The 16,334-nt window shown below is 37.5% G+C and overlaps 1 protein-coding gene and 1 long non-coding RNA gene across 5 annotated transcripts in view; one reads left to right on the top strand and one right to left on the bottom strand.

Moving 5' to 3' along the window:
- Window positions 1–929, bottom strand: part of LOC110348993 (uncharacterized) — a 3,522-nt gene extending 2,593 nt beyond the window's left edge. Inside the window, exon 1 of the long non-coding RNA XR_002394647.2 lies at window positions 330–929. This is a non-coding gene — a long non-coding RNA (uncharacterized LOC110348993). The remainder of the gene's footprint in view (window positions 1–329) is intronic.
- The window catches only part of Sucla2 (succinate-CoA ligase ADP-forming subunit beta), a 196,711-nt gene continuing 181,282 nt past the window's right edge, over window positions 906–16,334 (top strand). For all 4 annotated transcript variants that reach the window (XM_087197344.1, XM_004844191.4, XM_087197342.1 and 1 more), the window contains exons 1-4: window positions 906–1,089; window positions 5,266–5,446; window positions 12,723–12,822; window positions 12,995–13,157. In XM_087197344.1, the coding sequence (XP_087053470.1) occupies window positions 1,000–1,089; window positions 5,266–5,446; window positions 12,723–12,822; window positions 12,995–13,157 (534 nt within the window). In that variant the 5' untranslated portion in view covers window positions 906–999. The remainder of the gene's footprint in view (window positions 1,090–5,265; window positions 5,447–12,722; window positions 12,823–12,994; window positions 13,158–16,334) is intronic.

The raw sequence follows: 16,334 nt of genomic DNA, 5'->3' as shown, positions 1-16,334 counted from the left end.
CAACGCTGGCTGCCTTTCCCAGTTTCCAACTGCACAAAAGTATCTATTAGTGATAAAAGGAGCCTTAGGTCAGTCCTCCACTAGTGGCAGTGGAACTAAAAATTCCACTAGGAGGTTCTGCTTTTATGATGCTTTAAGCATGCAGAGATTTGGAGACTGGAAAAAGCCGTTTTCCATTCACTAAATCGATAGGCTCCTGGCTTTATACCCCCCTTGCCCCACTGTTCCAAGGTTAGGCCACGGAGACTCAGGAACAGGTGCTTGAGCCCCGCTAAAGCCCTCAGCCACGCCCACCCAGGGGAAGATCCAGCCCCACTGAAATGGCTTACAGTTTGAAGTTCGAAAGGTGCTCATCGCGGAACGGGCGGGCTGGCGCTCAGACATTGGCCCGGCGGTTGATTCTAGGAGCAGGCACGCGTTTTTGATGCTCAGTGGGTGCGTGGGATTCACTTAGAGAATTCTGAGAAACACAGATGTCCCCTCTCTTTTCAGACGGGGCCCTTCCAGTGTGCCCTCAGCTTTGGTAATGAGTGGGCGACCCTCTTCGGGTGTCCGAAGCTGCTCTTTTTATTTATTTATTTTTAACTGTTGTTTAAAAACTTAAAGATTCAACTCAGTGTTTTGGCACAACGAAGACATTCGGAAACCATTTCTTGAATGAACCCCACTTTACAGACGAGGCAACTGAAGCTCAGAGAAGGTCACATAACTGGAGGTGCTAGTTCCCTTTCCACCGCACTTCGCTAAGAAGTGTTCACGTTGCGTTCTGGCCGCAGTTCCAGTATTGATACTGCAGTGAAAATCCAAAAATCAGTTTTCACGGTGCTCACCCAGCCCAGTTTAGCAGTAATCTGGCACCGTCAGGGTCAAGCGAAGGCTCCGCCCCCCCGATGGGCGGGCGCGAGGAGGGCCCTGTGAGCGTCCACAGTTCAGCGCCGCTGGCCGCGTCGCACTTTTGCGCCTGCGCGAGGCGCCGAGGGAACGGGGTCGAACTAAGAAATGGCGGTGTCGGTGTTCTATAGCCGGTTGTTGGCCGCAGCCACTCTTAGGAGCCACCGGCCCCGGACGGCGCTACAGGTCACCGCCCAGGTATTGCTGCCCGGCCAGCTCTTACCTGGAGGGTTGGCAGGAGAAATGCCGAGATTGGACCCTCTGCTCCTGTGGGCGAGGGGTGAGGGGACCCGGGACCCGGCTCGGGGTCACTTAGTTCGCGCTGACACAGCCTGAGTACTGCGCCGGGCCCGCGGGCGGCTTGCCCGGAACGCTGCTCGCCAGGGCTGCGGGTGGGTCCGTGTTTGCGCTGCTTTGCTGTGGCCCGCAGTCCTTGAGAAGGCCTGGCCGCAGCTGCCCCATTAGATTCCGAGGGGGCCGAACAGATGGTCGGGCTTTTGAATGGAGGTGAAGGGGTCGGGGCGGTTTCTGCTGTCGTCCGGCGTCCGGAGAGGGGGCCCAGGCTTTCCTGGCTCCTTTTTGGGTAGGGGAGAATGTCCTTCAAGTGCGCTTTTCTGTCTCTTGGGAACTGTCATAGGTGGGAATGGCTTAAGACATCAGTGGCTTCCGACTTGCCCTCCAAGTGGTTGTGTCATGTTCTGTTTATGAGTAGTGATAATAAGATTATCTTTTCTGATTTACCATTTTGGGAAGTAAGAATATAATCTTTGGATCACTTCATTTCTGGATAGACTGTAGCATAGTAACCTCCCCTTTGAATATTTATAGTTGTCAGATACTGTGATAGGCTCACTAGGCTTTTCAGCAACACTGAGGGAGTCATTAAGACCTGCATCATTGATGCAGATACAGTACTGTGCCTAAGAGAATAAGTATTTTGGGCTAGGTAGCACAGTATGCGATGTGAAAGTGAAGTTTAATTCCAGAACTGTCCAGTTCTTAAATCAGTGTGCATTAGTCTCCTTATGCTTTAGTCTCCTCTAGGGCTTGACATTAAAAATTGACTTCTTTCTCATGTTGATACCAAGAAAATGTGGAAGACCAGGACTGCTTCCTAAGTTAATTCTGGAGTTTTATGTTATGTTCTGAAGTAACTCTTTAGTCATACAATATATGAAGAGACTTAGGCTCCTTTTTCTTTTTTAAAGATCTATTTATACTTTTAGCTTAGTGAGATCTATGAGTTTGTTTCCTAATAAAAGTGATTTTTTTTTCTTGAACTTCTCTTAAGTGCTGTCTTTTTTTTTAGAGAATGAGGATTTGGTGAAAAGTGTTTTCATTCTAGTCATAATCTTTATTTTTTTTGGAAATTCCTTTTAAAAAGACATTGTTATTCTACGTGTGGATGTCTAGTATATTGTCTTTTTAACAACATCTCTTCTTTTCCACCCTGGCATTAAGAAATAAAGCCTTAGAGTTTGAAAAGACCTTATCTTAACTTTTTTCATAGATGAGGACACAGATCCATAGTCTTCTGAAACTTGTTCAAGGTCATACACTGAATTTGACAATTCTCCTCAACATTTTGTTAGTACTGTGACCCTTTTCCAGTTTTTCTATATCTTTAATGAATATAGTTCATGTTATAAGCATATATTTGAGAGATTTTCTTGGATTCTGTCAAGATCAGTAACTTGGCAATGTAAATCTTTTTTCTTTTTAGTGACATAGTGTACGTAGTTAGGGGGTTCAGTGTGATGGTTCAATACATGTATACATTGTGTAATGATTAAAGCAGGTAACATTTCTATCCAACAAACATTTATCATTTCTTTGTGGTGAGAACATTCAAATCCTTTCTTCTAGCTGGGTTGTTTTTTTTTTTTTGGTATGGGGGATCGAACTCTGGAGGTGTGTCACTGAAAGTGTGACTGTGTAGGATGTATCTCCCTTCTGCCTCCTCCCTTGGCTCTCTGCTTCCTTTCTGTCATGAGGTTAGCAGTGTTCTTCCACCCAGTCCCTTCCACCATGCCACCTACCATGCAGAACTGAAACATCTAAAACATTAGTCAAAACAGGCTCTGGGCTGGGCATGTAGCTCAGTGACAGAGCTCTTGCCTAGAGTGTGTAAGGCCTTGGGTTCAATTTCTAGTATTGAAAAAAAATTCCCCCAAATAACCACAATATAAATTATCATACATAGAAATTTAACATTGCCATAGCAGAAATATCTAATACAGGTATATATTGAGATTCAGATTGCCCCACTTGTCTTGAAATAACCCTTTATAGCTGTTATAGCTGTTTTAGAAACTGGCTTTAGGCCTCTATAGTATTTCTTCAGATGCATTCAGTGAATTAGGTGCCACCTAGTGACTAATATCCTACTGATTTAGTGTTCTATATGTACTAGGATTATTTATTTACATGTCTGTGAACTCTGGGTGGCACCAAGTTGGCTTAGTTTATTAGCATCCTTAGCGTACTTTGTAGTATACAGGCATTCAAAAAATATTTAAGTGTGTGACCATTTTTGCTAGGCACTCCTCCCCTGTACTTTTATTGTTATTTTGAGGCATAATTTGTATACAGTAAAGTATAAAACTTAGTTGGGTAGCTAGATTGATTTTTATGTCTGAATACATTGGTGTAGGGACCATCCAGATCAAGATATACAATTTTTTCAGTTCTCAGAAAGCTCCCATGTCCCCTTTGCTTATCAGTACTTCCCTACAGAAAGTAATCATTTATTCTGACCTCTACCACCAAAGACTTAATTTTGACTGGTTATATAAACAGAGATTGCGTTAGTATATATTCGTGTGTCTGGTTTCTTTCCCTCAACATATTTGTGAGATTAATCCATCGATATGTGAACAATAGTTTATTTATTTATTGCTCTGTAGTATCCTATTATATAAACATAGCACAGTTTATCCATTCTATTTTGGACAGTTCATTTACGTTTTTGTCTGTAATGAATGAGCTGCAATGACATTCTTGTATATGTCTTTTGGTAGATGTAAGACTCATTTCTGCTGATATATATCTAGGAATTTCTGAGTTAGCATGGGTTTCTGAGTTAGAAAATAGGTGCACAAAATAATTTGGGAGGTTGCCAGCTATTGAAGTGACACCAAATTGAAGAACTAGGTGAAATATTAGCCAGGACTTCACCTTACTAAATGAATCAAGAATAAGTTGCATTGACTTAGACTGGAGGTTCTCAGATTGTAGAGTAAATTGTTAAGAATGGAGATCTCTTTGGGCCTTGTTCTCATTTTGTAGATGAGAATAGGGACTGAGAATCTGCTGTTTTAGAGGCAGATTTAATTTTGATGTAACATATTGTGAACCCACTTTAAGAAACATTATATAAGGATTCTTTAAATTCATTTCTTATGATATGTTTCTGTATATTGCATTGTGTGTGGAGTTAACGGATGCAAATGGATAAAACTTAGAAATGTGATTCCAGTGCAATTTTACAAGGCTCTCATAGAAGTTGATTTGTTTATATTGTCTTGTGACACCTGCCGCTGCTAAGGGAGATCTGGAAGTAGGATGGCTCTTCTGAGTTGTCTCAAGTTGTAGTAAGATGCCAAGTCCTTCTGTGTCTCTCCCTGCCCCTATGGGTGTCAGTAGATGCAGCCTGCCAATGGGAAAGAGGTGTGACTTTGGGCAAGGAAGTTCCATGTGAGGACTTGTTGGAGAGTTGTCCCAGTCAGCAGTCTCAGCAGCTGGAAGTTTGAAAGCCTTGCCCCTGAAGGGAGGATCTGAGCACCATAACTCAGTGTTCACTGGAAATGAGGTCAGGGTTTTGAGTCTTGAGTGTGTGAAAGAGTAGTGGTATTAGATCATTCAGTTATCTATTGCCAGGTGATATGTTAGATGTTAGAGGAATGGTAGGGAGAAGAAAGTTGGAAGGAGTTTTGGTTTGGTGGAAAAGATCTAAATTTGTCATTGATATGAGAGATGCCCTTTTGTAGGTCATTGGAGATATGGTAGTAAAGATCAAATATAAGATAAGGACTAGAGGTGACAAGTAAATAGTTAAAACTGCAAGGGTAACATTCAATATTTAGCTGATTAGATTAGCTTTTGATTTTATGGTGTCATTTTCAGATACTCTGACTAGTATATTCTGATGATTTAATATAACAATTTGTTATAGTTATGAGGAACCAAATACTCTATAAACAAAGTATTTCAAGGAGGGTTTTTTTTTTTTTTTGGTACCGGGGACCGAACTCAGGTCCTTCTGCTTTCGAGGCATGAGCCAGAACCACTGAGCTAAATCCCCAGCCCTTCAAGGAGGTGTTTTAATAACTGCCATATCACTATCATATATAAATATGTCCCTAATTTCTCTAGGTTCTGGGAAATTCTGGATTGTTTAATAATCATGGACCCCAAGTACAGCAACAGCAGCAAAGAAATCTCTCACTACATGAATACATGAGTATGGAATTGTTGCAAGAAGCTGGTGTCTCCATTCCCAAAGGATACGTGGCAAAGTCAGCAGATGAAGCTTATGCAATTGCCAAAAAATTAGGTACTAAATTAAGAAAAACTTAATGCTACCTTGACATAGGAAATTTACTTTTGGTTTGATGACAACTTTTAGGTTTTATTTAAAAAAAATTGTGTTTATTGATAGAACTTTATGATTGTTAAAATTCTAAATTTGTCAAGAGATGATTTTGAGCTCCTATAGTATGACTTAGGAGTTGCTTATACTGATGAGGAAACTGAAATCCTGTTTTTAGCTAGCATATAATTATGGGTAGGAAATTCTATTCACTACTTTGTATCTTTTTTTTTTTTTAACTACTTTGTATCTTAAAGGATTGGTGACTGATGATTTTTCAGGGAAAGGGTGGAGGAAAATCTTAGTTGTTTATATGGTTGTAAAGATAAGTACAGTACTTTCCTTCATGTTTTTGGTGTAAAAAACATGGAACCAAACTGGGGGAGAATGAGCTCTAGAACGTAAGTCCCATGAGAACATGGTTACTTTGTCTTATTTGTGCACTGATATTATCCCAAAGTCTTAGAAGAGTGTGTGACAGGTGAGTAATTGGTAAATACTAATATTTTTTAAATGAGTGAAATAAGTTGCTCATGTTTATTTGCAGAGTCTTATTGACAGAAACCTTTACCGATGACCAAAAAGTTATTACTTTTGTTAATTTGAACTTGTATTAATCTCTTAAGAGCCCATTTTTGATTTTACAAAATAAGTTTACAAAGAATTAACATGAGAACATAATAATGAAATAATGTAGTAGCTTACATTGAATTTTCTTTATATAGTAGTAGTTTAAATCCCACCAATTTTATGTAGATTATCACAATTAATCTTTTTTGAAATGTACATTTGTTAGTGTGTCTTTAAATATGCTTTGGTGAAGACTTTCCTTTTATTAGGTTTTTTTTTTTGGTACTGGGGATTGAACTCAGTACCTTGCACTTGTGAGGCAGACGGCAGCACAACTGAACTAAATCCCCGATCCCTCTTTTTATTAGTTTTTTTAAAGGAAGATTTGGAACATTTAAAAAATATCTAAATTTTAGGGCTGGGGATTTAGCTCAGTGGTTTCACCATGTGCTGCACAAGCGCAAGGACCCGAGTTTGATCCCTGGTACCAAAAAAAAAAAAAAAATTTAAATTTTAAAAGTTTTCATCTTGATTTGTAGAATTACTTTTTCTTTTAAAAGTGAGGATATGTCCAAGTTTAGAAAATTATGTGTTTTTGAATGAAATGGCCAATGATTTCCTTGACTTGGTTTCTTTTACAATTTTTTTGTTAGAAAAAATTATTTTTATTTAGATTAAAAACTAAATCAATTTGCACTAATTTTGATGGAATTTTTGTTAATTATAAGTGACTTGTAGTTTGAATTTTGTATGCTTAATGTTAACAAGACCTGATGTACATCATGAAATTAGTAAAAAAACTCCTTTTTCTTATTTCCAAATCATTGTAATTGTTTTTTAACTGTTTTTAACAAATTTTATTGTTTTGTCAGAAAAAATAATTTGTGCAGGAATCTTTTCATAAAACAAATATGATTTCTTTTGATGCCAAACTCTGATTTCTTTATTCCTTACAAAAAGTGTTAATAAGTTTTAGGTACAGAAGAAAGAACAGTTAATATGTATAGGATAAACTATTTGTATTCCTAGTAAGTTCTCAGAGACCAGGACTTGTAAGTAATTTGAGCCTCCTCTAATAAGGGATATCTCATTTACTGAGAAAATGTGGTTTGTCACAAAATACTGCAAAGGATGCTTATAGAGATTAGCTACTAATAAAAATCTTTAAATCTAAAAGAGAAAAATGCTCTTTTTTCTTTTGGGTTTTTTGAGACAGTGTCTCTTTGTAGTTCAGCTGGCCTTGAACTCATGGCAATCCTCCTGCCTCAGTCTCCTGAGTGCTGGGATTATAGGCATGTGCCTCCATGACCAGCAGAACTGCTACTTTTTAAGGGACATATCTAGTAGCTCCTATGAAGACTTTGAGGACAATGTGTGGTTTTAGTGAGTCATTAATATCAGAAGATATTAATTATGGGATCTAAATGCATGACACATGGTATGAAGTATGGTGCGGTTTTATCCATTAGGGTAGCAACTCCAAGAGCTGATTTTTAGCTATTTCAGGGTTAATTTTGCTTCTTGAGTTACTTCAGCATTCACAAAATGCTAATTCTCATTTATTAAAAACTTAGGTAGAGCTCTGGTCACCAAATAGTGTACTAGGGCATAAATAGAGCCAAACTATTGCTTCCTCTCAGTTCTGTGGGTGACAGGAGGAGCTGAATTAACATGCTGTCTGGGGCCACTAAGCCCTACAACTGGTCACTCTCTCTAAAGTAGCCTTGTCCTCTTGCCCTAGTATTCCCTCCAAATTCCGTCATTTTCTGTGCATTTTATGATGTTGAAAAAATTGGGAAACATTGTCCTGGAGGCATGTTTTACCTAGCATAAATCATTGAGGTTAAGAATAGAAGAGTAATTAGAATCTAATGTTAGCTTTAAAAAAAGACTATATGCATCCACAAATTGAAGATTAGTAAGATTGAAGATCATGGAGAAGTTTCTGGAATGGCTTATCAGAGGTATGGTTGTTAAAGTCAGAGAAATGAGGTAGTTATAATTTGAGGTCAGTTGTCAGAGCAATGTACTGTCTCTTTCTTATAGTTAAGGGAATATGATTTTAGGACATTTAGCAGAGTTTTTATAATTTCCCTATTGACCATAGAAGAAATATGGTTGGGTTCTAGTATAATTAAGGTAGAATCCCTTTCTAGTTGAGTAAACATAGGCAAATTAATGAATGCCAGCTGGAGTTTGATTGCTAATAGCTTTGGCTTCTTTATCCTTTTTTTCATTATTTTGTTAGTTGTATGAGATTATACAAGGCATACTTAGTGTGTTTGTGAAAGACTAAGATAGGTAGGATAGTGAATAAATATATATATACATTTTTTGTTGTTTTGTTTTTTTGGTACTGGGGATCGAACTCGGGACATTGCACTGGCAAGGCAGGCAGCAGAACCACTGAGCTAAATCCCTGAATAAATATATTTCAAAGACAGTATTGGGATCCAAAAAAGATCTTTTCTGACTAAAGCATAGTGCTGAATTGATAACAGAGCATAAGATTATAAGCTCTGGAAGGGCAGGATAGGTCTCTTTTGCTCATTATTGTACCTACAGTTCCAGTATGGTAACTGTATGTAGTTGAATCTATTGGATGAATTAAGAGAGTTAAATGAAATATTATTTTAACCAGTTGTCCTCCAACTTATAACCCTTTTCCCTTCTTAATAGTCGATGAGACTGTGTGTCATTACCTTATACCTAGTATGGAAATATATAATATATATTTTTTACTTTTGTTGTAAGGGACTATCTTTAGATGAAAGTTTTTTTTTTTTTTTGTAGTTCAGACTGGCCCTGAACTCATTATGTAGCTCAGGCTGGCCTCGAAATTGTGGCAGTCCTCCTGCCTCTGCCTCCGGAGTGCTGGGATTACAGGAGTGAGCCACCATACCCAGCTAGATGAAAGTTTTGAAGAGTCATATTTTGCCTGGAAAAACTTTATATTCCCAAAGGAAATTGATACTTTTCCAATAGGAAATTGATACTTTGAAAGAGCTTTTTGTCCTTTAAGATGTTTCTAAAAAAGAGCATTATTATTATTTAATAGGTTTGCGTGTTTCTGAATGGGTAAATTTAGCCTAATAAATCTCCAGTTATCATCTTTGGATATAAATGAATACTTTTTTTTTTTTTTCTTTTTTTGGTACCGGGGATCAAACTCGGAACTTCCCGCTTGCAAGGCAGGCGGTGGAACCACTGAGCTAAATCCCCTAGCCCATAAATGAATACTTTTAAAGTACTAGACCTCTATAACTTGGCAGCTGATCAGAAACAGGTAAATGATATGTGATTCTTTTAGTTTGATCATTATCTCTATTTGCCATCATCCTTGAGATTACCTTTTGAATAAGACAATTATTGTTGGTTTTTTGTCTTTAATCTTTACTATTGTTGATATACTTGAGTGGTGGAGACCATGGCATATTGAAAAGGATCAGTCTTGTCTAATCAAGACAATTTTTCTAATTAGCTCAGGCTGCAGGCCTTTTGGCCCTATATTTTTAGTTCTGAGTTTTGTTTTTTTTTTGAGAGTAGTGGAAAAAAATCTAAATTGTTGATAATTCTGTTCATTTGAAAATGTTCCTTTTTTCAACATTTCACAAAATGTGTGTTGGAACCCTTCCAAAAGCTTGTAAACATCAATAAATACAGCAACGAGTCTACCATCCTAGAGCCTGTATTTTAATGAGAAAGAAAAACAACAAATTATATACATGAAAAAGTTATGTATTATGTTAGAAGGTGATGAATTCTGTGGGGGAAAAAGTGTAGATTAGGGAAGAGGAATTGGTTACAGGTAGGCAGATTGTGGTACAGTGTAATCAGAAGGCCTCATGGATGATGTGAAGTTTAAAGAAAAACCTGAAAGGGATGAGAGCCTTTCCCAATGGACTCCTGAAGTGTATGACAGGCCAAAGACATACTACAGCCAAATCCTGAAGTCACAGACATGTCCAGGAACAGTGACGAGACTAGGATAGCTAGAGTGAAGCAAGCAATGAGCTGGATGCAGAAGCCAAACAGGATAAGGTGAACAAAATACCCCACACCCATGTAAAGGGTGGCAGATTTATTTTGGGTGATGGTTTGTAGAATATTCAGCTTATAGTCAGCTGGTTTCAAGGCCGGCATCAAGGCAGGAAAGGCATGGTTGAAGCTTCTGGTGGAAGAAGCCTGCTCACTTCATGGTTGCTGGGAAGCAGAGAGGGGGAGCCTGTGATGGAAATAACACAGTTCTGCCTTTTCTAACCAGGCCCTAACTCCTAACAGCACATTGAGCTGTGGATTAATAACGCTGCTATGATCCACTTACCTTCCACACACAGGAAAATTTTGGGGGACATTTTCGATCTTAAACCATTAACAGGCCTGGGGATTTAGCTCAGTAGCGCTGCACCTGCCTCGCAAGCGCATGGTCCTGATTTTGATCCCCAGTACCAAAAAAAACCCCAAAACAAAAAAACAAAAAAACAAAAAACAAATAAACCACAGCAGCCTGGTAGGCCATTGTAAGTACTGTGGCTTTTACTGCTAGCAAAATGGGCAGTTACCTGTAGCATAAACTTTTAAGTAGAGCATGATTTGCTCACTTTGGCTACTGCTTTGAGAATATTCTATGGGAGAAGAAGGTCATTCAAGTGAGAAGTAAGGTTGGACCAGAGCCCAACTAGAAGTTACGAGGAGTGGCCAAGATTCTGGATAAACTTTGAGGATGAGGACTATTGTGGTTTTTGAATGGTGTAGGTATGAAAAAGAATTACTATTTTTTTATTTTTATTTTTTGGTACCGGGGATTGAACTCAGGTCTTTGTGCTTGTGAGGCAGGCAGCAGAACCACTGACCTAAATCCCTGGCCCAAGAATTATTTTTTAAAAATATTACCTTGACTGATGCATAGGATCATCTTCTGAGTTAAGTAATAAACATTTCAGGTGTGACTAATTTACTTCATTAATTTTCTAAATATTCTTTTGTAAGAATTGGTTTGATCATAAACTGCATTTTTTACCTCATTGATTGGTTAGTTGGTTCATTCTACTTGATATGTGCATTAGGGAATAACTTTTCCTTATACTATATTTCCTAGATTCAGCCTGTGTTTATAGACTAGTTGTTATATGCCAGAGACTGCTTTGTGCTTGGGTTATAACTAATAAGATGAAGCTGTTAACCCTGACCTCAAAGGTTATTTTCCATAATATAGTAATTGGTGCTTTGTTGACAGTATGGCAAATGCTTTGAAAAGCAAAATGAGGTATTACGCTTGATTCTGAACAATTCATAATATCTAGGCTAAGCATCTAGTTTTCTGGTTTTATACAGCAAATTAGAAAAGGAAAAAGGACAGTGATCTATGTGTTAAAGAAAAATTCAGACTATTTATAAAATATTCATAAGACATGTAAACACAGCAATCTAGAGTTTCTTTTATGCACAAATCTTACTCCTGGTAAGTACTTTTCATAATATTAATGGTTAATAATACAAACAGGACATTCTGTTAGTGGGACAGTATCAATTAGTATCAAAACTGACTCTGGTAATATCCTCCAAGTCATTGCATATTCCTGCTGAAAATAGTAGTTATAACTGAGATTTTCACAGCATAGCAAGTTTACATGTGAGTAGAGAGCCAAGGAAGTGTTAAGATAACATTTGGGTGTCACATTTTTGCTTTTAATAAGTTACAAAGCATTAGATGTTTCAGGTATCAAGGAGTGGTTAAATTATTTTCAGTACACAGTTCTTTAAGAAGTGATTTGAGTTGCTAATTTTTAAAGTCATGGATCTTTTAGATGATGAGTTTTCAAATCTGGAAGATCTATGTACATGCAGTGCCTCATTTTTTGTGATTGTAAATAAATCATACCTTATTTAGAATTATTTTACTTATTATTAACATGTATTGATTGTACAAATTAATAGAATTCATTGTGGTATATCCATACATGCACACATAACATTATTTTATATATTTTTTTCCTTAGATTCTTTTATTGGTACATTTTAGGTATATGATATGTTTACATTTATCATTGGGTACTTGTACCTTTACATGATATATCTTTTTTCTTATTTTTTCCCCATTTCTGTCCTCCCTTCACCCCCTTTACCCCTCCCCATTTACAAAGACTTTGTTTCCACTTTTTCCTTTTCTCATAATTTTTCCTTTCCCTTCTTTCCTTTCCCCTACCCCTCCCACTTCCCCTACCCCTTTGGACCTTTTCTTCCTATTTCCCATTATCAATTATTCATTTTAATCATTATTTACACTTTCAGTTTCTCACACCAGAGAAACTATTTGGTATTTACACATGTGTGTCCTATTTATTTCACTTAAGAGTATGGCCTCAATGTGCATCCATTTAGCTATAAATGTCTCTAGTTTCTTGGTTTTTTTGGGTGGTACCAGGTATCAAACTTGGGACCATGTGCTTGCATGGCAGGTGCCGGAACCACTGAGCTAAATCCCCGGCCCTAGTTTCTTGTTCTTTATGACTGAGTAGTACTCCATTTAATAAAAAACCACATCTTCTTTATCCAGTTTCCAGTTGATGGGGATTTGGGCTGTTTCCAAGCTTTTATTTTATATGTTAAATAAAACACTGTGTTTTTCATGTGGCTCCTCGCTTCATATGTAACAGAATTTTTCTTCTAGGTTCAAAAGATGTTGTGATAAAGGCACAGGTGTTAGCTGGTGGTAGAGGAAAAGGAACGTTTGAAAGTGGCCTCAAAGGAGGAGTGAAGATAGTTTTCTCGTAAGTTATGTTTTTTTAAAGAAAAATTACCATTTTTAAAGATTAATTATTGAATTGATGATAATACTGAAATTTAAACATTAAATAATATAAGATTTTAGCTATAATATAGATTATTCTAAATTATTATAATTGGAAGACAGAAGAATTTGAGTTCTTTTTCTTCTTTTAGACCAGAAGAAGCAAAAGCTGTTTCTTCACAGATGATTGGGAAAAAGTTGTTTACCAAACAAACTGGAGAAAAGGGCAGAATATGCAATCAAGTTTTAATTTGTGAAAGAAAATACCCCAGGAGAGAGTACTACTTTGCAATAACAATGGAAAGGGCATTTCAAGTGAGTAATTGTAGCCATGACACATTGAGGGTAAATTTATGTCAGTTAGTTTCAAAAGTTGAGTATTGTGCAGGAAAAGTAAAAAAACTGTGATCCATAATCCCTTTGTGTATGTCATGAGCATGGTGTTTATGACATTTTAAAAAAACAGCATGGTTGGGCTGGGGATTTAGCTCAGTTGTTCCGCCGCCTGTCTCGCAAGCTCAAGGTTCCGATTTCGATCACCGGTACCAAAAAAAAAAAAGGCATGGTAAATGACATAACATTTGATACATAATATCATGATTAAAAAGCTATAGGAGGACCGGGCATGTAGCTCAGTGGTGCCGTGCCTGCTGGCAATTGCAAGGTCCTGAATTTGATCCCTGCTACCAAAAAAAAAAAAAAAAAAAAAAGCTATAGGAAAATACCCTGATGCAATACATTTCATAGAATTTCCAAATTATTAATTCACTAAGAACAGCTTTAATCATCTCTGGATCATTTCTAATAGATTCCACAGACTAAGAAAATACTTTCTAGCATAGTAAAATAGTCTTACCAAACAAAATCTCTGAATCCACTAAGAAAATGTGTGTGCATTTCTTTTAATATTTTTTCTACTTCTTTAAAAAGTAATTTAGTTGCTTTTCTACACGACTTGGTATTTGGTAAGGTGAAGGAGACATTAAAGTAGCCAACAGTATGGATTTAAGGAGTATGACACTATCTGTTCTCTTTTTTTTTTTTTTGTATTAAATTCTTTTATTGGTACATTGTAGGTATACAACACAATTACATTTCTCATTGGGAATTGTACCTTTATATAATGCATCTTGGTTCTTATTTTTTCCCCATTCCCAGCCCTCCCTTCACGCCCTCCACCCTTCCCTATTTACAAAGACTTTATTTCCATTTTTTCCATTTCTCATCATTTTTTCCTTTCCCTTCTTTCCTTTCCCCTGTGCCTCCCACTACACCTACCCCTTTGGACCTTTTCTTCCTATTTTACATTATCGATTATTCATTCTAATCATTGGTACATTTTAGGTATACAATATAATGACATTCATCATTGGAAATTTGCACCTTTACATAGTCTCTCTTGGTTCTTATTTTTCACCCTTGCCCAGCCCTCCCTTCAACCCCTCCAGTCCTCCCTATTTACAAAGATTTTGTTCCTAATTTTCCATTTTCTCATATTAATCCCATTCCCTTCTATCCTTTCCCCTAGCCATCCCATTTCCTTCCCCATTGCCCCTTTTCTTCCTATTTCACATGACCTATTATACATTTAGTCCTTATTTACACTTTCAGTTTCTCAAACCAGAGAAACTATTCGGTATTTACACATCTGTGTCCTATTTATTTCACTTAAGAGTATTGCCTCAATGTGCATCCACTTAGCTATAAATGTCTCTAATTTCTCATTTTTTATGGCTGAGTAGTACTCCATTTTATAAAAAAACCACATTTTCTTTATCTAGTCTCCAGTTGATGGGCATTCGAGCTGTTTCCAAGTTTTAGCTATTACAAACTGTGCTGCTATGAACATGGGTGCACATATATCACTGTGGTATGATTCTTTTAATTTTGGGGGGAAGATCCCCAGCAGTGGAATAGCGGGGTCAAATGGGATTTCCAGTCCTAGTTCTTTGAGGTATCTCCATACTGATTTCCACAGTGCTTGCACCAGTCTACACTCCCACCAGCAGTGGAGCAGGGTTCCTCTTTCCCCACAGCCCCACCAGCATTTGTTATTGGTTGATTTCATGATAGCAGCCATTCTTTCTGGAGTGAAGTGGAATCTCAGCATTGTTTTCATTTGCATCTCTCGAATGACCAGTGAGGTTGAACATTTTTTCATGTATTTATTTGCTATTTCTACTTCTTTGTCTGAGAAATGTCTGTTCATTTCAGATGCCCATTTTTGGATTGGGTCTTTAAATTTGGGAGGTCTGATCTTTTTAAGTTCTTTATAGATTCGAGATAGTAGACCTTTGTCTGAGGAAGAGCAGGTGAAGATTTTTTCCCACATTATGGGTTGTCTCTTCACACTGCTGGTGGTTTCTCTTGCTGTGCAGAAGCCTTTAAATAAGAAGAGATCCCACTTGTTGATTGTTTGTGCTAGTTCACGGGCAACTGAGGTTTTGTTCATAAAATCTTTTTGTACACCGATGTCTTCAAGAGTTCTACCTAACCTCTGTTCCAACTGGTTCACAGTTTCTATTTTAATATTTAGATCTTTAATCCATTTTGATTTTAGTTTAGTGCATGGTGAGAGATACAGGTCTAGTTTTAATCTTTGGCAAGTTGAAGCCCAATTTTTCCAGCACCATTTATTAAAGAGGCTATCTTTCCTCCAGTGAGGGTGTTTGGCTCCTTCATCGAAGATGAGAAGGCTGAGTGTGTCTGGCATTGTTTCTGCATCTTCTAATCTGTTCCACTGGTCCTCAGGTCTGTTTCTTTGCCAGTACCATGCTGTTTTTATCACAGTAGCTTTGTAGTATAATTGCAGGTTGGGGATTGTGATACCCCTGCCATGTCTCTGTTACCTAGAATTGCTTTTGCTATTCTGGGTCTCTTCTTGCTCCAAATGAATTTTTGGATTGTTTTCTCAAGGTCTATGAAGTATGCTGCTGGGATCTCAATTGGAATTGCATTAAATCTATATAGCAGTTTTGGAAGTATGGCCATTTTCACTATATTAATCCTTCCTACCCAGGAGCAGGGGATGTCTGTCCATTTTCTGATATCATCTTCAATCTCTCTTTTCAGAGTGCCATAGTTTTCAGAGAAGAGGTGTTTGATTTCTTTCATTAGGATGATTCCTAGGTATTTCAGTTTTTTGGCTGCTATTGTGAAAGGAATTATTTGCCCTATTTCTCTCTCAGTGAGTCTGTCATTCATGTAGAGGAAAGCTATTGATTTTTGTGTGTTGACCTTGTAACCAGCTACTTGACTGCATTTGGTTATTAAGTCTAGAAGACTTTTGGTGGAGTTCTTGGGGTCTTCTATATAGAGTATCATGTCATCTGCAAACAATGACAGTTTGACTTCGTCATTTCCTATCTTTATTCCTTTTATTTCTTTCTCTTGTTTAATTGCCAAGGCTAATGTTTCCAGAACTATATTGAACAAGAGTGGTGATAGTGGACATCCTTGTCTTGTTCCTGATTTTAGTGTGAAGGATTTCAG

This window comes from Heterocephalus glaber, unplaced genomic scaffold, assembly GCF_053883595.1.
Source record: "Heterocephalus glaber isolate CG9 unplaced genomic scaffold, H.glaber_assembly_v1.0 deba00001666, whole genome shotgun sequence".
NCBI classification, from domain to species: Eukaryota; Metazoa; Chordata; class Mammalia; order Rodentia; family Bathyergidae; genus Heterocephalus; species Heterocephalus glaber.
Note: the sequence above shows the minus strand (reverse complement) of the source record. Positions and strands in the feature narration are given on the sequence as shown.